Here is a 26,165-nt window from a genome sequence, read left to right on the forward strand (position 1 = left end):
CTCTACTCATTGCAAGGAGACTCCCAATGAAAAAGCAGCCCCTATAGGCTGTCTTAGTAAAGTTTTACAATTGAAGCAAGTTTCTCTTTTAATCTCTTTGAACCGTTTGAACTCAAGCCGATGGTCTAGTTGGTTTTTAATTAAGCGCTCTCTTGCACAACTTCTTTCATTCCATATCAATTTTATTGATCTTCAGTCATATGATATACAACCCACCAGAAGACCGAATACTCTTAAGCTTCTCCTCACATTCAAGTCATCCTTAATTCCGCTTTCTCTTCTACGTATGCATGATTTTTTGGCTATCTACAATATCCAACCTCAAAGAGTTTTTGCTGATGTTTATTCTAAAACATTTAAAAGGAAGAGCTCTCCTGAAGTGTCAAATAGGAATTTCACTTCGGCTGTTAAATGCTCTGTGTTCCCTCAGGATATTGCTCAGGACATTTCCCCCTTGGCTGATTCTGCTATGAATCAATTGCAAATTTTATCTGTTAAGATGGACTGTGAGTCCTTTAATAACTCTGGAAATTCTGGAAACAATCTTAGTATTTCTCCGGATGAATTGAATAGTAGCCAGCTGTTGACCTTATCAGAGATCAATTCTTTTCCTGATCATTCTTCTCCTTCCACCTCTGGAACAGATGAACAATTAATTGTTATGCAGGAGGAACTGGAGTCTAGTCAGAGGATCTGTATTAAATCGGATACTTTGCCAGAATTACCAATCCTATTAGACAGTTCATCCCAAGACAAGAGGGACCCTGCATGGGAGGGTCAAGTATTGCCTTTCTCTGCAGATCCACATTTTGATCAATGTATGTTACTCTTAAATACAGGTTCATCCCGTCAACCTTTGCAGGAAGCTATTCAAACTAAGGCAGCACTATCTCCTATGCCTGCCCTAATGAATTTGCAAGATTCTGGTTCTCCAGCTCTTCTTCCTTCTCTGCTAGACCAGTCATTTCAGCCCGAGATGGAGGACCTTCAGGCATTTGCTGATTTTACTGGTCCGTATATGGAACACAGGCAACTTTTGGATTATGCTAATATTGTAACTGAGCATTCTGACTGACAATTTTGTAAGAGCCGTTTTCTCAAAAGTCTCTCGTGGAATGTGGCTGGACTAAGGACAAAACTGCTGGATTTGGAATTTCGGAAATTTCTGGTGGACGCTGACCTTCTTTTTTTGCAGGAAACTTGGATGACCGAGGACCCGTATTTGAATAGTTTTGTTACCTTCTCACTTGCAGCTACTCCTCCAGTGAATAGAGGTAGAGCGACTGGTGGTCTCTGCATATCAGTTAACACTGCTCTTAATTTTGAATGTCTTTTACTACCGAGTTGTGACCAGTTTGCTATGGCCCTTCTTGTTAAAGCTAAGGCCTTGCTCCTATTACTCATTAATGTATACATTCCACCTTTGAATCGGATTGTTTGCATTAAGTCAATATGGTCTAAACTGAAATTATACATAGAAGGTCTCCAATGTTTGTATCCTCAAGCGCATTTGATAATTGCCGGCGATTTCAATGCTAGGCTGGCTGATAATAATCAAAAACTATTTGCTATGTTTAAATCTTATTCATTTGATGGGGAAATTCAATACCCACTGTTAACTCGTCAATTTAAGGACTCCAAGGGAAATTTTGCTGGGCTATGCCTATTACAAACTTTTGATGAACTAAACTTGCATATTCTTAATGGGGCAATGTATGGTGATTATCCAGCTGAATATACATATTGGTCTAGCGCTGGCTTTTCAACAATTGATTATATGGCTATCTCACCTTCGCTTTTTACTCAGCTGGTAAATTTTAGAATTGTTATCCGGTGTGAGAGTGACCACCTCCCGGGGGAATTACTCCTAAATTTTGATACTTTACCTAAATTGGATGTGATTTGTACCCCCACTTCTGATCTGGAGGTTTGTCCCTCTCGGGTGAGATGGTCGGATAGTTTGGGTGCTAGGGTGGACTCCTTACTGACGTCTCGTAACATTGATATGCTTCGCTCAGTTATACTATCTGGTGGTTGTGAACTTGGGCCAGACTTTTTAAGATCTTATGACAAAATAATACAGACCCTACAACCTATTCTTACTCGGCCAAAGCCTGGGGGAGCTGGTGGGATCTCAAAAAGCTCCCATGGGTGGTTTGATGAGGAGTGTTACAAAGCTAAACACCAACTTACTGCTGCCCTTTTGGTCCACAGAACTACTCTGACCTCTACCTCATTGGCTGAGGCGATGGATAGGAAGAAAGCTTATAAACTTCTTATAAAGCGCAAAAAGAGCGAAGCAGTTATGGCTGACTGGAATCAATTAATTATGGCAGCTAAAGCTAGAAACTCTGCAGTCTTCTGGAGACTGATTACCTGTCAGTTACGATGCAATTCTATTCTTTTTGATTATGTAATCCCCCCATTAGTTTGGGAGCAACATTTCACGAAGTTATTCCAAAAGGAGGACAATTTAGTCTTCCATTTAACAGACATTTCGGCTCCATCATCAGACTGGCCTCCGGTGTCATGCAGTGAAATCAATGCTCTTATTACCCAGTTGAAATCAGGCAAAGCCCCAGGTATTGACCATATTACCGCAGAGATACTTAAGAGTAACATGGCTTGGTGGTCTCCTGTTTTAGCTTCCCTATTCACTTTTATAGACCGAACCACTCAGATCCCGAGTGATTGGGGCATAGCAATCATTATTCCTATCTACAAAAAGGGAGATAGGAGACTCCCAGAGAACTATCGCCCAATTAGTTTACTTAGTACTATTGCTAAACTCTATGCTAGGCATCTGTATGGCAAATTGGTGGATTGGTGCGATAGAGAAAACATTCTATCGGATGAGCAATTTGGATTTAGAGCGGATCGATCAGTTTTGGATCCGGCTTTAATCCTTCAACATCTTGTTGGGAAATATGTGCTTGCTCATAAGGCTGCTCTTTTTGCCGCCTTTATCGATTTTAGGGCTGCATTTGACCTGATCCCGCGTGATAAATTATGGTCTAAGCTGTCTGAATCCACAATTGATCGTCATCTTCTATGCCTCATTCGCAAGCTTCATAATAATTCTAGGATCAGAGTTCGTTGTTCTAGAGTTGGGCATCTTACTAAGGAAGTACTGGTATCTAGAGGAGTTAGACAGGGATGCATTTTGGCTCCCTTGCTGTTTAACCTATATATTAATTCATTGATCGCTCACTTGAATCAACTGCATCACCATCCACCTAAGTTAGGCACAAGACATTTGTCCATTTTGCTTTATGCTGATGATGCGGTAATTTTATCTAGAACTCAAGTGGGTTTAAGGAGAGCTATGCGTGCCCTTGATGATTATTGTAAGTTGAATCTGCTGGAAGTTAATTGTTCCAAAACTAAAATTGTGGTATTTGCAAGACGTCCTATTTTACATCGCTGGTTTTTTAATGGAGTCCAACTTGAACAAGTGAAACAATTCAAATATCTCGGGATTGTTTTTTCTGCTACTGGATCACGACTACTGCACAGAGATTATGTTATCCAGAGTGGAAGAAGAAGTGCTAATTTGATCCAGTCCTTTTTCCGCTCTAGAGGTGCTCAGTATGTCCCAGCAGCCATCAAACTATTTAATGCAAAGGTAAGGGCTCAACTACTGTATGGTGTTCAGTTGGGGCTATACTCCAATTTCGAGAAAGTTGAGGCAATACAATCAACCTTTCTGAAAAACATCTTTCAAGTACCTGGCTGTGTGCCCAGAGTAGTGCTGCGCCTTGAGGCAGGATTGATTAAAGTTGAAGCCTGGGCATGGCTTTTCATTTTGAGCTATTGGCTCAAATTGATGTTTAGGCCTATTGGTATTGTCTCATTGATTTTTCAAGATTCTTATCGCTCAGCCTGGTTGGAAGCTATTGAAGCGAGATTGCAGTACTATGGATTTTCACCTGCAGCCATCCTTAGTTTGCCTTATGAGGAGGCTAGGGGCAGACTTAAGGAAAGGATTCTCGATATGGAATCTCAGATTGACAGGAGTTTAATTCCTAGGGGTGTTTTCCTGAATGTCGAAACTGTAAGCTATTCCCCAGCCAGATATGTATCTCTTCTTACAGTACCTAAATTTCGTAGGGCTTTAACTTTGGCCCGTTGTAACGCCTTGAATACAGCTGTGCTGCAGGGGAGATTCCAAAATATTCCTTATCATTGCCGTGTTTGTCCGTGTGGATCGGGAGAAGTTGAGACGACGGCTCATGTTCTTTTGTATTGCCAATTTTACAGTGATATTAGGAAGAAATACATTTCACCTCAACTTATCCTGTTTCCAGGATTAACTGAAACTGATTATTTAAATTTAATTTTAAAGGATTGTAAAGAGGAGAACTTACTCAATGTTGCTAAATTCTGTTATATTTGTGGTGTTATTCGGAATGAAGTTGTTAATTCTAAATGATTTTATTTTTGTAATTCTGGCCATTGGCTGTATTAATAAAGACTGACTGAGACATCTGGAAGTGCTTCTTGTTTGCTTGGAAGAAAAATTGACTGGAAACATTGAGGTTCGCTTCCAAATAAGTGTGCTTGAGAGACTTTAGTGTAGCTTGTTGAGCAGGAGAGGAATTTAGTGCTGCCACTCGAGCAGAAGCCACCTCAAGTGGCACAGTGGGGAAATGCTTGACTAACAAGCAGAAGGTTGCTGTTTCGAATCCCTGCTGGTACTATACCAGGCAGCAGCAATATAGGAAAATGCTGAAATGCATCATCTCATACTGTGCAGGAGGAGGCAATGGCAAACCCCTTCTGTATTCTGCCAAAGAAAACCACAGGGCTCTGTGGGCGCCAGGAGTCGAAATCGGCTTGACGGCACCCTTTAACTTTACCTGAGCAGAAATGCTTGATGCTGACACACCCAGTGGTAAGAGAACTGATTCTGCTTGGCCTGAAAAGCGTTACCACAAAAGGAGTTTCTGTTTACTTGCAAGACAGAACAAACGGAACACCGAGGTTGGGGCAGGGGGAAGCAAGGATGTTATCCGTTGCCAGAAATCTTTCATTTTTGGAGCTTGAGGATATCTGAGTCCTTTAGGAGAGAGAATAATATGTTATCCCTGTGCTAAAATTCCTGAATGCTTTATATCTCTTGTTTTAGTGTTTTCTTAATGGACTTTCTGGATATTCCTGATTTTATGGTCATTGTCTCCACAAGTATTGTAATGATTTTATGTTGATGTTTATTCTCTCTTGAATGTGTTTAGTTGTATGTTGCCCTGGGGTGCCCTATACGTGTATTATGGGGTGCCCTGGGGTGCCCTATAGGTGTATTAGTATTTATACTGAGGGTGCCCTATACGTGTATTATGTTACATTAAATAATTTCACTGGCTACCACTTTGTTTCTGGAAACAATTCAAAGTGTTGGTCTTGACTTTAAAGGTCTTAAACAGCCCAGAGTAACCTTAATTGGCGTGTGAGATAGGATTAGTATCTCCAGAGTTCCTCGGGGGTACTACCACCTTCTGAAGTTGAGCAGGTGGCTATGAGAAAAGGTCTTTTCAGTGGTGGTGCCCGAGTTATGAAATGCTCTCCTGTTTGCCTGGTGTCCTCTGTTACCTTTTGAGGTGCCAATGAAATCTGTTCTCTTGTGCTCTTAATAGTATTTGAGACCCTTTTAATAGGCATCTCTAGCAAGTGATTGTGGATGCTGCACCTGTTAAATTTCTGCCTGGATATTTACTATAATAAGTGGTATTTGGGAGAAGCACTGTGCCCTGCAGAGATGCACTGGGCAGAAACGCATCTCTAGCAAGCTTCATGTGTTGAATTTCTGCCTGGATGCTTCCTCCTTAGTCCAATGTTTAGCTGAAAGACCAAGGCAAAGTGTGGCTGCATGGAGCTTAACTTGTAAAGCCAGCCTGATATACAAGATTGTACAACAGCTTTACATAATGCAGAAGTTAATCACCTTCACTTTCAATTTCTGTACTCTTTGGAGCATGAGTGAAAATTTTAATTATCGACTTCAACTGAAGGTTTTTTATATATAAATTTTGATTCTAGTCTGTCAACTTGATCGGCACAACAGACTAAACTAGCATTACCCTACATTCTACTGGGCTGCAATTTGCAAAATGTGAATAGGATTATGAGAATGTTATAGGTGTGGTTGCTGAGCTGTGAGTGATGTTCCCAGTTTAGCTCAATGGGTACATGCAAGCCAGGTGAATGGGTACATGCAAGCCAGGTGAATAATAGGGACTAGGTAGCATTTGTTTCTACTTTGATGTTCTTTATGAAATACAAACTTAAAAAGAACTTCCAAAACTCTCTAGACTAAAGAGTACAATCTTCTTGGCACATCTTTTGCAACAACTGGTATGGCCTTGAGTAATTCTAATGAATGTCATTGAGGCTGGTGCAGCAGACATTCTGGGTGGTGTCTTTGAAGCAAAAAGACTAGATTTGTTAATTTTATTCTCCTCATTACTTGCCTTTCTGCACAGCAGGCTTTTGGGGAAAGAGTGGTACATAAGAGGCGGATTGCCTCCCTAGATCAGCAGGTACTGAAGGCCACAATACAACGCAGAATACTCTTGGTGACTTGACTTCATTCATTTATTCATTCTGCTTCGTCAATATACGTGGTGATAGGGTAACAGCAAAAAATACAGGCCCCTGCTCCCAGGTTGGTCTGGATGCAGATGGGAATGGAGAGGACCACAGGTTTAAGCCCAAGACTTTGCAGGGAAGATGGATTCTAAGGTAATCATCTATTTTAAAAGAAAGTGAAAAAGAGTTCTATACATTTTCCAGAAAGCTCACTTCTTTTATTTTCTTCTTCACAGAAAATGTGGTTGGATCCTGTGGGCAAAGTCTTATGAATGGATCTAGAAGTCACAGCATTTTAGATTTGGAAGGGGCCTTTTAGGTCTTCTCATCCAGGCCCCTGTTCCATTCAGGAATCTGCTACACAGCATCCCTGTGAGATGGCTGTTGAGCCTCTGTTTGAAAGCCTCTAGCAAATGAATCAGAATAAAATCCCATTTAAGCTATATAGACTTTCTGAGGTTTTGAGAAATTTGCTGTCTCTCAACATTAGCCCTTCATCTGCAAAATGGGATTTTTAAAAATAATGCATAGAACCATTAAAGAATATGAATAAGGATTCCAGAGAACCAAAGCACTATAAAGGATGATGATGATTCTGCAAAATGCTAAATGAAAATTTAAGTTATGGATGCAGAGATTAGTACTTTATGTGCACCGACTGTGTTTAAGAGGTATCTCTTTGTGGTGGGTTAATAATCAAAGGTTCTTTACTAGAATAACCACAGAACAAATTCCCAGCAAGATCAAAATAGCTGGCACTGGCTGAAAGATAAAATGAAATAAAATAATCAGCAACAAAAAGGGGAACTGAGAGACCTTCATTAGTATGAGCAACTAGCTATTCAGGTTTTCTAATTTAAGCTCTCTTCTCATAAATGGCACTGTGTGCTAATTGAACACTCCAGCTTTCTCACTCTAAAGACTTTGAAGTCAAGCAAACGTTGCCATTGGTCATCAACTTCAGCCAGGAACTTTCTATAGAAGCCTTAGCTTTGCCTCTGGCACTGCACAGCCATGAAGCAACAGTTTTAAAGCTGCTTGCGTTGAGTTTTTCAGGCGTATGTATGCTTAAGGGCTGATCCAGTCTTGGGTGGCAAATATATGTCTGTGAACCCTGGCCCCACTGCAAACAGTCCATGACATCTCTGCCACTAGAAATGGAAACTAGGTGATAGCAATGTTGCACTTACAGCTCTCTCTGTGTTACCATCCCTTTGTTATCCCTACCCCAAAAGATTAGGTAAGATTGTAGTCATTTTTTTTTTTTACAAAGAAAGGGGTCAGGGTTAGGGTAACAAAGAACAAACTACTCTCTCTGTGGAGAAATAATTGGAGGACATTCCTGTCAATTTTTGTTCCATTCCTCTGACATTGATAAAACTGTATAGTAGTTTCTTTGTGTTTGAAACTTTTAAAAGCTTAGAGTACCATTGCAAATGTGGCTGTTGCTGTGCAATGTTCAGGACAATAAAAGCATGAGAATGTGCTTGAAGTCTTGCAATGCTATCACTTATTTCCCATCTCTAGGGGTGCAGACCTTGTCAAAAATAACAATGAACATTCATCCCTCTCAGATGTTACGGACCACCCCTGCTGACTCATCTATTAAAACCACATTGGGGCTCATATACAATTAATGGACTGAAATTTCTTGAACTAGGTGGTGGACCTCAATCATCATTTGGGAGTTCTGTTTCTGGGCTGGTTTTAAATTCCTCTCTAAACAATGTGTGAACACAGGCAGAAGAGAGAGCATAGCCAATAGGGTCCCAAGCTGTGATCTGAGGGCATATGCTACAGCCATGAAACTGAAGCTAAGCTTGCCTATGTCTGGTCAGGGATGATGGCCTGTGTATGATGTCTTAGGCTGCACTGTGACAGAAAGGTGAGATACATTGGGGGGGGGGTGAGAGAGAGAGAGAGAAGGGTGGGAGCAGATTTAGAATAAGCCTCAGCAACATAAAGGCACCCAGACCCTTCAAGCCAGGCTTGTACCTTGCTCTTCCTACCAGACCTTTCTCCTTTCTTCCTGCCAAAAAAGCAGACAGGATGATGTGGGGGGGGGGGAATAATCTTGTCTGGAAAAGTACTAGAGAGTAGCTCAGACTGCCTTTCATAATGGACATTCTTAGTTTCTATTCCCGAGGCAAGGAACTGCTTATAGAAAACAGAAGGGAGCATCTGGCAGGTAACTGACCTGGTACAGAAATAAACAAATGAACAGTTGCAGTACTGGGAATTAATTCAGCGCTGCATAGTACAGTGTAAATGTTAAGGTAACTATGCCAATATATTCACAAGGAAACCTATTGCTGACATGAGCCAGGGAACCTGGCCTTCTAAAACAAAATCAAAACCAGGGAACTGACAGTCCTGTTACACGCTATGTTCAATGTATATACACTATATTTACAGTGTATGCACATAGTCACACATGTTGAACACGTGCACAGCAGTACACATCCCATCTGTACCTGTGTTTGAGAGGGTCTGTTCTCAGGTTCACTTTTAAAATGAACACATGTACAGTCAAGAGCAGAAGAGGCGAATACCAGATCCATTCTGGAGGAAGCATCTTCTGTGTTTTTCGCTTCCAAAACAAAACGATAGTTTGCTAATACCTTTTTCTGAAGTCAGTGCAGGATGGGCGATTGCAGAGTAGATAAATAAATCTCTCTTTGCGGGGGCAGTGAAATTCCGAGTGAGAACTGTTTTATTTCAGCACGCCTTTGGTTGAATGTCTTCTCACACATGACTATTTTAAAATGGCAAAACACGAAAACATGAATGTGTATACAGACACCTGAGCACACGTACAACATAACGTCCCTTAAGCACAACTCAGCCTCTGCAGACTTAAGAACTATTCAAACTATTATGCGTTTTTTATTTTAATGTAAACAGCCCTGAACCACTTTAGGAAGGGTGGTATATAAATCTAAGCAAGTAAGAGTCCTGTCGGTCAACTGCATAGACTGCCCCCCAGCCTTAAAAAACAAAAAATGAATCTGTTAAGTTAACAACACATGTGTGGATGCGTTTTCATAATCAAAGCTCAACACAACCATCCTGAAAATAGATTTTTGAAAGAGTGGATTCCAGTGGTAATTAATGCATGTTAGGAGTGAAAGTATTTAATGTGTTATTCCCACATCTCCCAAGTGGCATAATGGTGACTAGAGGCAATATACTTGATCAGAGCTCTAGCATCAACTCCCATTGTTTATTAGATACACTTTCTATTTTCTGATATCTGACTGTAGTGAAATGCTCTCCCTGTTTTATAGAGATAGCTTGCAACTTTGGTGGCATGCCAACCTGAGCAGCTGTTGTTGGACTAGGCAAAGTGTGCCATCCGGTGTCAACTCCTGGCGACCACAGAGCCCTGTGGTTGTCTTTGGTAGAATACAGGAGGGGCTTACCATTGCCATCTTCCGTGCATTATGAAATGATGCCTCTCCGCATCTTCCTATATTGCTGCTGCCCAGTATAGGTGTCTGGGAAGCATACCAGTGGGCATTCAAACAGGCAACCTCTGGCTTGCTAGTCAAGTCATTTCCCAGCTGCACCATTAGGTGACTACAACTCCTATAATCCCCAGACACAATCTGCTACAGCTGGGGATGATTGCAGATGGAAATGATGGGAGTTGTAGTAGTCCAACAAAAATTTGAGAGCCTCAGGTTAGCTACCTCTGCTGCTGCACTGGAGTGAGTCTTTTAGCTTTCAGACGTCTCTCCCAAGTTGCTAGGAAAAGAGCAGAAGAGGCGAATACCCGAACCCTTCTGGAGGAAGCATCTTCTGCGTTTTTCGCTTTCAAAACAAAACGATAGTTTGCCAATACCTTTTTCTGAAGCCACGGCAGGACGGGCGATTGCAGAGTATATAAATAAATATCTCTTTGCGGGGGCAGTGAAATTCCAAGTGAGAACTGTTTTATTTCAGCATGCCTTTGGTTGAATGTCTACTCACATTACTATTTTAAAAGGCCAATTGCTGTTCCCTGATTTTATGATCGGGTAGACAGACTGTTAGAGTGTGTGTGTGTGTGTGTGTTGGGGTTGGGTGTGTTATTTTTGAACTGCGAGTCGCCTTGAGTGTGCGATGTTTATATATACAAAAAATAAAGAGGCTTGAACAGTGTGGGAGCTCAAGCAGTTATCCTTGTTGCCTGCAAGAATAAAAGTTACGGAGTACATAACAGCTTTGCACCTGACTGTAAAATGTTAGAGGGTATATTAATAGTACATATTGGTGTATGAGGGGGCATTTTGGACAGCGTAGCGATGCAGCACTTTGCCACGCCAAGCTGCTGGGGCTGAAACGCCCTCCGGTTACAAAAGGGTTAAAGATTCTTCCCACGAACGGAATCCTCCCAGCATTGCATGATGGAACTTGTAGTTTTCCGGGAGGAAGCCGGGCTGTTCGGTCCCAATGGGAGAGAGAGCTGTTGCTAGGATACTGGCAGTAAGCAATGCCACACCATGTCGCAGCTTCAGTTTCTGGAGCTGCCCAAGGGAGCTGTGCTGCCTGTAAGTTTCCATTCCTGGCTGTGCGTGTAAGCGTTGTCGAATAGCTGCTGCACGTCCGCAGCAGCAGAAATGTGGGTGTGTGTGGAAATCCCTGACTTGGCCAAAGAGGGTGGGCCTTGGGCATTGTTCCCTAAGTGGATGCTCCTGGAATAGAAACTGTAGTCTCTGTTGACTGATAATGCAGCCTTTTATTAATTAAATTTCATTTGGAGAATATGCCAGGCTTGTAGTTGTAGGCCTCTGAAAGAAAGCTCACAAACACTGAACTCTGCATCCCTGACTTCTTCCTCTCCCTCCTCAGACCCACATTTCCTTGAAGTCTTAGGCACAACCCCCTAATTCCTATATTCTAATACAGGGTTTCCCAGCCTTGCGTCCCTCGATGTTGTTGGACCATGTTGCAGAATGTGGCTGGGGATGATGGGCATTGTAGTCCAATCACATCTGGAAACCCGAGGTTGGGAACACCCGCTCTAATGTAACGAAGCCCCACTGCCATAATATCCTAAGTGCATGTGCCAGTGTGGTGTAGTGGTTAGAGTGATGGACTAGGACCGGGAAGACCTGAGTTTGAATCCCCATTCAGCCATGAGACTTGCTGGGTGACTCTGGGCCAGTCACGTCTCTCGCAGCCTAACCTACTTCACAGGGTTGTTGTGAGGAGAAACCTAAGTATGTAGTACACCGCTCTGGGCTCCTTGGAGGAAGAGCGGGATATAAAATGTAAATAAAATAAATAAATAAACGTGACAGAAATAATCACACATTCTTCTACTCTTGCCTCCACTTCCTCTGTTGTTATCCTTGATTTCTAGATAGCAAGCTCCTTGGGGCAGGGATTTGTCCCCCTTCTCTAAGATACTAACTTAGCTGAGGCAGATGCCCCAATCATCTTGTCCTCAGGATGATGGACATCCTGATGGATGATGGACACCCAAGCATCCCAGTCCTCAGGGCACTGCCTGGCTTGCCTCCTCGTCAGTCCTGGCTTTGTGCATACTCTGTTGGGGATTACATGTTCCACTTTGGGAAACATTTCGAGTTATCAGTCAGCACAGTGGACTTCTGAACTCATTGGAATTTCTAGTTGCAAATCTAACACAAAAACTATAGTTTCAATTTAATTGCTTAACCCCGTATTTTAAACATTTTCAGATTACAAAAATTAACCCTGGTTTGTGGTACTGGAAAGATGACACTAAAACCCTTGAATTTGCAAGGTAAGGATTCAGCAAGACTGTATTTATATATTACATTTATAAACCACCTAACACCTAGATCTCAAAGCAGTGTACACAACTTAAAACAATCAATAAAACAAAGTAAACAATTAAAGCAATTTTAAAACCATAACAATGTAAAAATAGTTTGAACAAACATTTTAAAATAATTTTAGCACACCTAATTTTTTCTTAGGAGTCTCTTAAGTGATTTTTTTAATAGCAGCCAGAGATTGAGAAGATCTTATACTGACAGGTAGTATAAGCACTGGGGCAGCCATGGGGAAGGCCTGCCTGGTCCTGCATCATCACCAATGGGCCTGTGGCAGCCATAACCAACCCTCCCCATGTGATCTCAGTAAGCGGTGGGGTTCATGACAAAGAAAGTGTTCTCTTAAATAACTTAAAATGAAGAGGGTTTAAGTGATTTTAAATTACTGTTCCTTTAAGGCAGGCCTGCTCAACCTTTGCTTCCCAGCTGTTTTTGGACAACAACTCCCATAATCCCTAGCCACAGAGGCCAATAGTCAGGGATTATGGGAGTTGTAGGCCAACATCTGCAGGAGGGCCGAAGCTGAGCAGCCCTACTTTAAAGGGTTGATTATGAGAACCAGCTGAAAGGGATCGGTATAACTAATGTATAAAAGAGAGCAGAGAACAACGAGAGAGCAGTCTTTCCTTGGGCTTGTCTGACTGCTTGCTCAGCTCCTGATGATTGTACTATGCTAAGATATTGCTTACAATAAAGGACTTTGTGGACCCTGTTTCTGTGTGTCCTGGATATAACAGGCCTCCACCAGTGTTCCCTCTAACAGGGATTCCCAAATGTTGACTACAACTCCCAGCTGTAGGGATGTGCACGAACCGGTTTGGAGGCCATGTTAGAGGCCTCCGAACCGGTTCGGAACCGGACCGGTCCGGTGGTCCGGCACTGAGGGGGTCTACCTTTAAGGGCAGGGGGGGTAGTACTTACCCCTCCCGCCGCTCTTCCCCCTCTGGTGCTGCATTTAAGATCAATGTTTTGGGCACAGTATTAAGATCAATACTGCGCACGTGCACGGTGGTGACAGGCGCACGCGTGCCGCGACGGGTGCATGTGTGCTCGTATATACTGGACTTCCGGGCAACGACGGGGGCAGGGGCGGCAGGGAGGAACGCTGCCGCCCCCCAAACATTGATCTTAAATGCTGCGCAGGAGGGGGAAGAGCGGCGGGAGGGGTAAGTACTACCCCCCTGCCCTTAAAGGTAGACCCCCCTCAGTGCCGGACCGCGCTGCGGCGGTTCCGTGCACACCACTACCCAGCTGCAATGGCTTTTGCTTGGTGATTATGAGAGTTGTAGTCAACATCTGGGAATCCCTATTAGAGGGAATACTGGCCCCTACCTTTGAGTCCCCAGATGTTGTTAGATTACAACTCCCACTACCCCCATTGTTGTACTACAACTCCTATCATCCCCTTTGGCCATTGTGGCTGGGAATGATGGGAGTTGTAGTCCAAGGGGACCTGGGGACCCAAGGTTGGGAACATCTGGGGACCCAAGGTTGGGAACCCGTGTCTAATGGATGCTAATCTCTCTAGCTATAAAGGTAAACAATAAGATGTTTCATTTTATTCTCACTGCGGTCAGTCAGAATGTACCTAGTCAACTCCAGGGTCAAGCTAGGGGGTGGAAATGGTTCTGCAACTTTGAAGCAGAGCACAGCTGTGCACTGTGCTGATTGGCTGATCACAACCATGATGTCACAAAGAAATCTCCCTTCCAATCTCTGGAGCAGTTCTGCATTAAACAAAAAGTTTCTTCTTCAAAAAAAAAGTTAATAGTTAATGAACAGACATTCTCAGAAATGTCCGTGTGGCGCTTTTAAAGTTAAAGCCAGGTAGAAATCCCAGCTGGTGCTCAGTGGGGAGGGAAAGACCGATGATTGAGCTAGTGTTCAATTTGCTGATAAGCATGCCTGGAATTTCACCTGAAATAGCCGAGAGCCAAACTGCACGTGATATTGAATGCATAGTGAACAGATGAGCCTAAGCTAGGAAGTGGCCCATTTTTATGTTCAATTACATCCGCCATGAATGGCTTAGGGGGCTAACACTTCCTCTCTGCAGGCTCGGACTGGCCCATAGGTCAACAGGGCATATTCCCGGTGCGCCCTACCCATGTGGTGCCCCTGTGCCCCAACTCTCACCCTTAATTACCTATTCTGCTCAAAACTTGGCACCCTCCCCATATACATTCTGGCACCCTCCCCACATACATTCCAGCGCCCTCTCAGTGCCCCCAGTCCGGCCCTGCCTCTCTGTGCAGTTTTGTGTGGACAGTTCCCTCCCTCCAAATGGCTAATGGCTCTTTCGGGGCATTAGGTACTTTGGGAGACTTTCAGTACAAAAATGGTGCAGAGGAGAAGTGTTAACAAGATCCTGAGCTGCACTAGGACTCCCTCTGCTTGTATTTGGATGTAAAGGGACTGCTTCCAGTCTGCTTTCTGGTTGAAGGCTGTCTGTTCATGGCAGTCCAGTGTTACATGGCCCTATTCACTCCACCCCCACCCCCCCCACAGTATCTCCAGTGACTGTTGCTGGTGTCTGTCTTATGTTTCTTTTTAGATTGTGAGCTCTTTGGGGACAGGGATCCATCTTATTTATTTATTATTTCTCTGTGTAAACTGCCCTGAGCCATTTTTGGAAGGGCGGTATAGAAATCAAACAAACAAACATGTGCTGTTGTTTGGCCCTGGGGATGCACTGCTGTGAACTCTTCATGTTACACCTGCCATTGACCCCAGAAAATTAAAGCAATGGAAATGGCTCAGGATGGTTCAAACTGGCCAGATAGCAACTCTCATTAAGTAGTAAAAACAAGCTGTCTGGCTTGTTTTTGGCTCCGTTTAGCTCCTCTCCTCCTAGAAATGCCTCCATCAGAAGCCATCCCCCTTGGTCATTATAACAATGATGCAACGAGATATCAGAACCGGTACCTGAATTTGCTTATTTTCTTCTTCCCTTTCCATCCCTTTCCCCCCTTTTACATGGAGAGAATCCTGGAGAGAATCTATCTATGTGGTTGCTAAGAGTCGACACCGACTTGACGGCACTTAATCAATCAATGGTATATTTTAGACTGCAAACCTGAGAGCAGGGCTAGTTTTCTGTTATTTTTTTTTAAATAGAAGTTAGAAATGTTAGACATTTTATAAATAAATATTAATACCATTGCCATATACAAGGGAAACATTATCTCATTGCAGTGCTTATCCGAAGGAGGAACCTAAGGAAAAGTTTAAAAAAGGCAAAACTATCCACTTCCAGGAATCTGGGTCAAAAACACTGGACAGGTATTTCATTTTTAAAATCACTCAACTATACAGCCATGTGGCACTAGTGGTAATAGAGCCACTGATTGATAACCTACTCCCCCCACCCCTTTCTAGGTTAGTGAATACTTGTATATTGACTTTGAAGATGCAAGTTCAAATAGCTGGCCAGAATGTGGCCTACCATTAGGTAGACTGAGGCAGCTTGCCTCAGGTAGACCCTTAAAGGGCAGCTTCTTCTTATCCATTCAGTCGTGTCCAACTCTCGGTCACTCTGTGGATCAATGCACTCCATGCCATCCTATCTCGTACAGCTTCATTTAATTCCACCATGGTCATTTCAGGCAGCACATTGTCAATAATTTAGTATATTATTATTGCCAAAGAAGCATCTATCCGATTTCCTGTCTCAGGCACCACTGTGTCTTGTGCTCTCTCTGTTCCCACTTAATTGTGGACCTGTCTAAGCAAGTTGATCTTTTAGCCATGATCTGAGACAGCTCAAATGAAAACCCATGAGGTTTCAGCAATCAGTGATGGGGTGCCATAGAGGAGGGTGTTTAATTTCACACTCATAGGCCTCAAAATTCAGATTCGTGTATTTTAAAAGCACTTTGGCTTTTAATCTTTCCTTTGGCTGGGCTAAGGGACTTTCTATGACATCAGAGCAGGTAGGCCAATGACAACCATAGGGGCCATTACTTCACTATAAAAAAAACTGGATCAGTGTCATCAGACCTGTTCAGTCAATGGTTTCATGGGAAGTGGAACAGGCAAACAGAAGAGTGGCGGGAGAACATGATTTCTCTGTAGGAATCTTTAGCGTATGAGGTATCCTTAATGCTTTGACAGATCAGTATCTCTCAGCCTAAATCCTGCATTTGTAAAATTGAAATGCAGTGATTTACCTTGTGGTCTTGTGAGAAATCCCCAGATCAAACCCAGAATGAGATAATGTAGATGGAGTGAAGAATCTCAAGGGCCTGTAGAAAAAGAGAGACTTCAGATCATCTTGGACAGAGAGATTTAGGCTGCACTCTAGAGCAGGGATTCCCAGCATTGGGTCCCCAGATGTAGCTGGACTACAAATCCCATCATTCCCAGCTGCAGTGACCTTCAGTCATTGTGCTGGGGATAATAGGAATTGTAGTCCAGCCTACAAGGCAGAAAACCCCTGTTCTAGAGGAGTTGGTGTGCAGGTATATAATGGTGCCTGCCTTCCTTTTTCTACTCTTTAATCTTGCAGATCAATATATGTTAGGATTGGGTTTAGGAATATAGGTGAGGACCAATGAAGTTGCCTAAATGTTGAGTCAGAGCACTGTCTACTCTGACTGCCAGCAGCTTTCCAGAATCTAGTATCAGGTCTGATGAAAATGATCCAGTTTCTTTGATAGTGAAGTCATGGCTCCTCTGGTTGTCATTGGCTTGACTGTTCTGATGTCATAGAAAACAACTGCCAGCTAACTTTCACAGTCCTGGTACCCAAGATTCTTTAATTGTAGATTCGGAGGATCTTCTGGATGCAAAACGCATGCTATGGCCCCTCATCTACACACATGGGTTCAACTGGACTTGCCTCTCATCACTATCATAGTGGCTGCAGAGCCATCCTAGTAGTAGTATTCTTTTTTCTCTGTAAACTGCTTTGAGAATGTTTTCATTGAAGAATGGGGTGTGTGTGTGTGTGTGTGTGTGTGTGTGTGTGTGTGTATATATAGTAGTAGCAGAATGACAACTGCCTTGTGAGAGAGATCAAGGAGAGCAAGATACACTAAAGCAGTACACATGATTGCTAAGAGGGCTGGACTAGCGTCCCACCCACCTTTGGGAGCTGTTTGTGTTCCCGATTTTTTGTTAGGAAACAAGTAGGTAGGAGGAGGGGGGGTGATTGTCTCTGAGACAGGACCCAGGTTGAATGACATCATCCTAACCATCATCCTTTATTTATTTTATTTGATTATCTCTGCTGCTGCTCTTTGTACTCTGTATTGCTTTTATGCTTTTGTTTTACATTTTTAATCAGATTTGTTTTATATTTTTAGCTTAATATTTTAATTGTGTATTTTTTACAATCTTGTTTTTAAATTTTGCTGTAAACCGCCTTGGGATTGTTTTAATGAAAGGCGGTATATAAATTTAACAACAAACAAACAAACAAACAAACAAACAAACAAACCAGCAATTTCACGAGATAGGAGGAGAAGCTGTCCTATCCAGATCCTCTCTCACAGACAATCACTTCCCCCTCCTCCTACCTAGCTGTTTAACAACAGACTGTTGAAAAACAGGAGTGTGCACAGCTCCTGAAGCCAGGTAGGATGCTTGTCCTATTCTCATAGTGATCATGTGAACTGCCTTACTGTCTTATGTTCTTGCTTCTGAATCAGCTGGGATGTGTCCCTTCTGCTGTTTCAATACACACCTGTTCAGATGAACTAATTATTCTCCACTTTATTTTTGTTAAACTGGCTATTATAAAGGGGTGTGTGTGTTTGTTTGTGTTTTGCAATGGTGATCAGAAATACTTTTGTCACAATTTATCATCTTTTTTCTCCTGTGGAGAAATTCATACCCACAAATGATGAGAGAACTGGTCGACTAGACAAGGTGGGAAGAGAGTTATACACACTGACCTAGAATTGTGTTCATTGTCTCCTGCAAGTAGTTTCCACCCCCACTTCAAGGCTTTGTTTCTTATGTAATCTGGATTAGCCAGGTGTTAGCCCTAGAATTGCCTCTGGTTGCAGAAACTGAATTCAAGCAGTTTTGTTCCCATCTTCTCTGTAGATCGACTCCTAGTTATTTTCGAGATATATTTGCTCTCCGAAACAGTATCCGAGGAGCAGAAGACAAATCGCCTCGACCGGTGAAGCGAGGGCAGAATGAATTGATTACTCTAGATGATGTTAAGTGTGAGTAAATGGGGGTGCTTCCACTGACTTAGAGAATAGTTTACGCAGCTTAGGGCTTGTTGAGGTTATTGGGCATATCTGAGATAGCTTCAGGGATTGCTGAATCAGTGTTAACCTGAATCAACAACCCTTGTTTACATGGCTCACACTGCTTAGATCCAACATACTGAAGAGTCATGGGATAATATGAATATGACACATCTTTATATACCGCTTTTCAACAAAAGTTCCCAAAGCGGTTTACATAGATATAAATAAATAAATAAGATGGCTCCCTGTCCCTAAAGGGCTCACAATCTAAAAAAGAAACATAAGACAGACACCAGCAACAGCCACTGGAGGGAAGCTGTGCCGGGGACGGATAGGGCCAGTTACTCTCCCCCTGCTAAATAAAGAGAATAACCACTTTAAAAAGGTGCCTCTTTGCTCAATTAGCAGGGGACTAATAGCATTGTAGAAACAATCTTTTGGTCCCTTCCAGTTTAGTTATCTAGGTCATTCTCTTTGCCAGACCATAATGTATCCCCCAGCCCCACATAGAAAACCTGTGCAAAACAGTATATTTTTAGCAGGGAGTCGAACTGAATCAAACCAAAGATTCAGAGATGTTTTTCCAGTGAACCAGAAATGAGCTCAGACCTAAAATTCCTTAAGTCTGCCTTGAACCTGAACCAAACCCTCAACACAAAATGTTGTAAGTAGTTCAAAATAAGTGGCTCAGTATCCAACTTTCAGTGGTATGATTTACTGTTTTCTCATTTTTTAAGATCCATCTTTTCAGTATCCTGATATATCCCAGTATAGCAAGGATTGGAGTAGGCCCTGGGACAAGAAGTAAAGATGAGCCCCACCCCATCTTCCCTCACTCCCATGTCTTTAATATGCATCAGCCAAGAATTGTGACACCCGCTGATAAATAGTGCTAGTGTTAGTAGCAAGAGAAGACAGGTTAATCTGCCCTGGAATCGGACAGAGAATCCCCCAATTGTACACTGTGGCTTCCTCTTGTTCTCTGGAGCCTCATAGCCAAGGCTTCACAACATACCCCTGGCCTTGCCTTGCCTGCCAGACAGGCTGAGGGAGAGGCAGACTAAGCCTGAGCATCTTGTGAATTAGTCACAAGGAAAGGAGGACAGAGGGATGCTGCCAGACACTCCTTCCCCTCCTCTCCTGAACAGTACTTTTCCCTAGTCCTCTGATCATGAACCAATGACTTCCATCGGTGAGGCCTCTGTTCCACTTTGTTCAGTTGTAACTACCAGGGGCGGAACTATTATTGGGCGAATGGGTTCAAAGAACCTGGGCCGCGCTCAATCAGGGGCCATGCCTTGCAGCCCTGACACCACCCCCGCATCTGACATCAGACGCAGGGGTGCTGGTTTTGCTCCCGAGCAGAAATGGCCGCTGCATTTGCAGCGCGGCCAGGAGCAGCTCTTCCCTGCCTAAGGCAGGGAAGAGACGCTCCTGGCTGCGCTGCGAACACAGCGCCAGCCTAAGTAGCTCCTGAAGGGGCTGCGTGGCCCCTCCAGGAGTTAAATCACTGGTGCTGCGTTTGCGGCTTTTCCAGTAGTTAAAAGTTCTTTTAACTTTTAACCTGCAGGGAAGAGCTGCTCCGGGCTGCCTTAGTTTAGCTCCTAAAGGGGCTGCGCGGCCCCTTTGGGAGTTGGACTCCAACTCCTGAACGGAGCCTCAAGGCTCCATTCGGGAGCCAGACCACCCCCCCACCCCCCCCGCGTCTGACATCAGACGCGGAGGGCAGGGTCAGCGGGCTGCTGGCAGTCAGGCTCTGTGCCTGGTAACTACATTCCGTCCTCATCCTGCTTCCCATATAGTAGTATATGAACCAGCTGGGGTGGTTGGTACCATTTAGGGATGTGCATGGACCGGTCCAGAGCCCATTCTAAGGGCCTCCGGACTGGTCCGGACCTGGGGCTAGCTCGGCGATTCAACGCTGTGTGTGTGTGTGTGCCTTTAAGGGCAGGGGAGAGTGTACTTACCCTTCCCGCCGCTTTCCTCCCTCCAGCAGTCCCATTTTTAAAAGCATTTGGGGCGGCAGGGTACCTCCCTGCAGCCCCTTCCCCCATTCCTTGGCAAAAGGCTTCAAAAGCCTGACTGAGCGTGCGCATGCGCAGTCAGGCTTTTGAAGCCTTTTGCTGAGGAACAGGGGAAGGGGCGGCAGGGAGTTACCCTGCTGCCGCAAATGCTTTAAAAAACGGGAGCTCTGGAGGTGGGAAAGCGGTGGGAGGGGTAAGTACACCCTCCCCTGCCCTTAAAGAGCCCCCCTCCCCAGTGCCGGACCGCGGAGGTGCAGTTCTGTGCACACCACTAGTACCATTTCAGGGGGACAACTGCACATCATGATTTTTGACAAGATCTTCAGCCCTAGAGATGAAAAATAGGTGGTAGCATTGCAGTGCTTTTAGGTTTCAGTGTGTTGTCATGTTTCTATTGTCCTGAGCATCGGGTCTGCAGCAACCAAATCTGCGGTGGTGTTTCAAAAGCAGGGGTGTAAATACTATTAGGCAAGGGGAGGCAGCTGCCTGGGGGCCCCCATGCCTCGAGGGGCCCCCCAGAGGCAAGTCACATGACTATATATTGTGAAGTGTGTGTGTATCAGCGAGGGGCCCATTTTTAAATTTTGTCTCTGGGCCCACTCCAGCCTTTTTATGCCCCTGTTCAAAAGCTTTAAAAAGGTTTTTAAAACACAAAAACTACTATAAAAGTTTTATCTGTATTGTCAGAGGGATGGCGATGAAAATTGGTAGGAATGTCCTCCAAAGATTACTCCATGGAGAGAGGACAACAATTGGTTCATTGTTACCCTAACCCAGGGTAGGCAACCTTGGCTCTCCAGCTGTTATGAACTACAACTCCCATCATTCCCAGCCCTGTTTTGAATGACAACTCCCACAATTCCCAATAAATTGCAGCTGGAGATGATGGGAGTTGTAGTTCAGCAGCTGGTAAGCCAAGGTTCCCTGCCCCTGTTCTAACCCTTTCCTCTGTGTAAAAATGGCTGCACTTTTACACTAATTGTTTGTGGGTAGGGATAAAAAAGGGGTGATAACAGACAGAAAGCTATGAGTGCAACAATGCTATTGCCTACTTTCCATCTCTAGCGGGGTAGACATTGCCAACAACTTATATGAGCATTTGTCCCCTGAGCTGGTACTAATGGCCAAAATTTGTGGACCTTGCTCATGGACTAACAATGGCTAGCCACAGGCTTCTGGGAAGCCTACAGGCAGGGAATGAAGGCTAAATATATTTTCCACTGTTGCTTTCCAGCAGCTGATATTCAGTGACATGGAGGTTCCATGTGGCTGTCATGACTAGTAGTCACTGGTAGACCTTTCCTTCTCCATGAATCTGTCTAATCCCCTTTTAAAGCTATTTCAAGATAGGCATCACTTTGTCACGGAGCAGCAAATTCCATAAATCAGTTATACTCTGTGTGAAGGACGGCTTCGTCTCGTCTGCCATGAATCTACTTCCAAAAATCTTTATCAATGTGGTTATACTTAAGATTTGTTTGTTTTTACACTTTATATCCCATTCTTCCTCCAAGGAGCTCAGAGCGGTGTACTACATACTTAGGTTTCTCTTCACAACAACCCTGTGAAGTAGATTAGGCTGAGAGAGAAGTGACCGGCCCAGAGTCACCCAGCAAGTCTCATGGCTGAATGGGGACTTGAACTCGAGTCTCACCGGTCCTAGTCCAGCACTCTAACTACTATACCACACTGGCTCTACCTTTGGATGGAAGGTAGTGGATGGTATGGGGAGGGTGGCTTCTTAAGCCAGTGTTTTGTTATGCTGTTCCATCTGGGGGGGAAACCCTTTTAAACACCAATAACACTGAAGTCAGAGGTTTTCAAACTTGGGTCCACTGCTTTTTATTTTATGTTATTTATATACTGCCCTTCCAAGGTGGCTCAGGGCAGTTTACATTAAAATCAAATAACCATTAAAATCAATTAACAATTAAAATAAAAAACCAATTAAAAGCAGATTACAATTACAATTAAAACTAGATAACAGTAAAGCTAAATATCATTAAAAGCCAGGCTAAAAGGATGGGTCTTTACGACTCTCTTGAAAGAGTAGAACTTGTTGGATTAGATTGTCCATCATCCTTAGCTACAACAGCAGAAGTTTGAGTACCCTGGTGGTGGTGGTGGTAGTGGTAGTAGTAAAGGGTTGAAATCTTAGTTGTTCACACTGATTGGAAACTGAGGGGAGTTTGTTCATTGTTAGCTTGCACTAGAGAGCCAGTGTGGTCTAGTGGTTAGTATATAGGGCTGGGGAAGGAAGCAACATGTTAACAAGAACAAGAGCAAAAAACCTCTGTGAATGTCAGGGGCGTAGCAAGGTTGGAGGGGGCCCAGAGACAAGATTTTAAAATGGGCCCCTCGCTGATATACACACACAAACACACTTCACAATATATAGTGCACTCACACTCACATCCCCATTATGAATATGGTGAATATCTAGTTCACATTGAATCTAGTTTTTTTACTCTCTGCTCCTGCCGTTCTCCAAGAGACTCAACATAATTCATAGGGGGTGCAACATGGGTGGGTGGGGAGTCATGTGATGTGCCTCTGGGGGGGCCCTTGAGGCAGTGGGGCCCCAAGACGACTGCCTCCCCTTGCCTAATGGTAGTTAAATCCCTGGTGAATGTGCTCTGTAAGGGTGCTCTGAACATAAGAACAGCCCTGCTGTATCAGGCCCAAGGCCCATCTGGTCCAGCATCCTGTCTCGCATTTTGGCCCATCAGATGCCGCTGGAAGCCACAGGCAGGAGTTGAGGGCATGCCCTCTCTCCTGCTGTTACTCCCCTGCAACTGGTACTCAGAGGCATCCTGCCTTTGCATGGTCCTTTGCAGCCAGATTGGTTTTCGCGACAACCCAAAGGGACCATATTACACCAATTTAAAAAGAACTGCACTGGCTGCCAATATGTTTCCAAGCAAGATACAAAATGCTGGTTATTACCTATAAAGCCCTCAACGACTTGGATCCAAGGTACTTAAGATTGTATTTTGCAGAACAGAAGTGGAAGCAAATAGTAAGGAGTTTTAATGCATGTTTTTCTTTCTTCTGGTGTTTCAGTTGCTGCTTTGTTTCTGGCAGATGAAGATGAAACCTTTCATGTGCCTTCTTTCTCCATTGTTATGAGGTATACAGTTGGGTATTTCTGTTTTTATGGTTGCGTTCCTGCATGTATTTTATACCACCTTGTAAAATGAACAGGGAACCAATAGAGTACAGGGGTGGCTAGATATGATCTCTTCACTGTTAAGTGTAGCAAGGCCTAAATCATGAAAAGTTACTGGCACATACAATTCCATGGTAGGAAATGTGGCAGAAATCCCAATTATCTTTACATCGGGCAATTGGCTTTGTGAGCTACATGTGGTTCCTGCTGGCTGCATCTTGTTACCACTTTCATTTTTAGTATTAAGAAGTCTTGTAGGGCTATTGCTTGATAAAAGGAATCTTACACTGCAGTCCTAAACACATTTGCTAGGGAATAAGCCCCATTTAAAACAATTGGACTTTTGAGTAAATGTGTAGGATTGTACTGCCAGATAACCATATTAATGCCCTAGGTCAGGGTTTCTTAACCTTGGGCCCCCAGATGTTGATGGCCTACAACTCCCATCCTCCCCAGCCACAGTGGACATGGCTGGGGATGATGGGAGTTGTAGTTCATCAACATCTGGGGGCCCAAGGTTAAGAAACCCTGCCCTAGGTGGCCTAAGGCAGGCTTCTATACTTAACTTCTCATCGGTAGTGCAAAGTTACCAATACTGACTTACCTTACGGGGTTGTTGTGAAGGCTACTGGGATAAAGTATCTGAAACTATTTGGATACCTAAAGCTTAGCTATGTGCATGTCATATATTATTATTGAAAGGGCCAAAGTTCCTATATTTTAACATGTCGTTATGGTTAAGCTACGCTCTTGATCTAATACAGTATATGATTCTACAGAGTGTCATCTTTCCTTGAATCTCCTGTCCTGTTCAAAAGGCAGTCTTCTTATTGCTACTGATACACTCACCAGGGAGCTGCAGCTGCAGCATATTTATAGGCCTTGCCTATCTGCAAATGCATATTGTTCAGGTGCTCATGTTCATTCCATATATGCATACATTTGTCCCCAGTTATGCTTTAAAATGTAATGTGTAAAGAGGCCCTGAGACATATGTGGAAATTGTATTATTTTTAGCAGGTGAAATACAGTGCCAAACATTGGGATAAAATGGCAAAAATGCTCCCATTGTGACTGAATTACTAGCAAAGACCAGGCTCCAAAGCATTCTGCGTGTGCCCTGGAGGTATTCAGACCCTCCCTTTCCACTACAGCCCCATTTCCTCCCACAAGTCACTTTTGAAACTTGGAGGGGCAGAGGGACTTTCACAATGGTATCCAATGTAGCTGTGTGGGGCTGCAAGGGAAACTGCCAGAACTGCTGTGCACACAGAAGTGCATTAGGAGTGCACAGAAAGTCACTGAATACATCCAGGAATTATGGCAAGCAAGCTACTGAAATTAGAATACATTATTCATATGGATAAAGACGGAGGAAGCAGCAGATTCTCTAACAATAAATGGTGCCCAGACGCCTGGTACCATTGCAAAGTGGGCAGGATTTTTCATAATATGAGCCTGACTCCTGGCTCAAGAACGGTGTTCTGCTGTGATGTTTACCTGTGTGATATTGTGAGAATTTTAATTTTGCTCTAGATGTAAGCAGCTGGATGGTTTCCTCATGGCTTTGCTGTACTATATTTCCTTCTTTTTGGAAAAGATAGCTTTGGAGAACAAGCCGAAATCCTTTATGGGGTAAGTAAAACTTGTTTGTGTGTTTGTGGTTTTGTGTGTGTGCTTTTAATTGCACTTCTGCATTCAGCTTCATAAGATCACGTAGTAGGGTCCCACTACTGATGTGTCTCCCTACGCAGGAGCTGCTGTATTGTTGTCGCAGATGGCCCCTGGTTAGATCACCTCTCACACCCCAGAATTTAGATTAGCTGTAAGATGTATCAAGAAATTCTAATCCAAAGAATACACCATACATGAGTTCCTGTTCCTCACAAGGTATTTTAATAGGAGATGATAACTCAAGAGAAAACATTTCTAAAAATGCTTGTTTGTTTAACATAGTTTCTAGTACAGCTAGTACAAGTAAATTGTCCCTACAATCTGGCTCTGTACCAGAGGATTGGAAAGTAGCTAATGCAACTCCGATTTTCAAAAAGGGAATCTGGGAAATTATAGGTCAGTTAGCTTAACTTCTGTGCCGGATAAATTTATATAACCATACTTAAGGACAAAATTGTTAAACATATAGAAGAACAGGCCTTGCTGAAGAACCAGCATGGCTTCTGCACAGGCAAGTCTTGCTTCACTAACCTTTTGGAGTTCTTTGGGAGTGTCAAGTCAACAAGCATGTGGATAAAGCTGATCCAGTTGACATAGTATACTGGACTTCCAAAAAGCTTTTAGGAGAGGAGAGCTGGTCTTGTGGTAGCAAGCATGACTTGTCCCCATAGCTAAGCAGGGTCTGCCCTGGTTGCATATGAAT

The 26,165-nt window shown here is 43.5% G+C and overlaps 1 protein-coding gene and 1 long non-coding RNA gene across 4 annotated transcripts in view; one reads left to right on the forward strand and one right to left on the reverse strand.

Annotated features, from left to right (window-relative positions):
* Positions 1 to 6,267: 6,267 nt before the first annotated feature.
* Positions 6,268 to 11,005, reverse strand: LOC128337298 (uncharacterized). Its single transcript, XR_008312224.1, has 3 exons — positions 10,430 to 11,005; positions 9,207 to 9,340; positions 6,268 to 6,991 (listed from the first exon to the last, which is right to left on the reverse strand). It is a non-coding gene; the product is annotated as an uncharacterized LOC128337298 (long non-coding RNA).
* The window catches only part of PPP1R36 (protein phosphatase 1 regulatory subunit 36), a 67,220-nt gene continuing 52,017 nt past the window's right edge, over positions 10,963 to 26,165 (forward strand). For all 3 annotated transcript variants that reach the window (XM_053278075.1, XM_053278093.1, XM_053278083.1), the window contains exons 1-6: positions 10,963 to 11,117; positions 12,273 to 12,337; positions 15,585 to 15,671; positions 18,441 to 18,565; positions 23,683 to 23,749; positions 25,325 to 25,423. In XM_053278075.1, coding sequence (XP_053134050.1) covers positions 11,070 to 11,117; positions 12,273 to 12,337; positions 15,585 to 15,671; positions 18,441 to 18,565; positions 23,683 to 23,749; positions 25,325 to 25,423 — 491 coding nt within the window. In that variant the 5' untranslated portion in view covers positions 10,963 to 11,069. The remainder of the gene's footprint in view (positions 11,118 to 12,272; positions 12,338 to 15,584; positions 15,672 to 18,440; positions 18,566 to 23,682; positions 23,750 to 25,324; positions 25,424 to 26,165) is intronic.

The sequence above is a fragment of the Hemicordylus capensis genome, chromosome 1 (genome assembly GCF_027244095.1).
Source record: "Hemicordylus capensis ecotype Gifberg chromosome 1, rHemCap1.1.pri, whole genome shotgun sequence".
NCBI lineage: Eukaryota > Metazoa > Chordata > Lepidosauria > Squamata > Cordylidae > Hemicordylus > Hemicordylus capensis.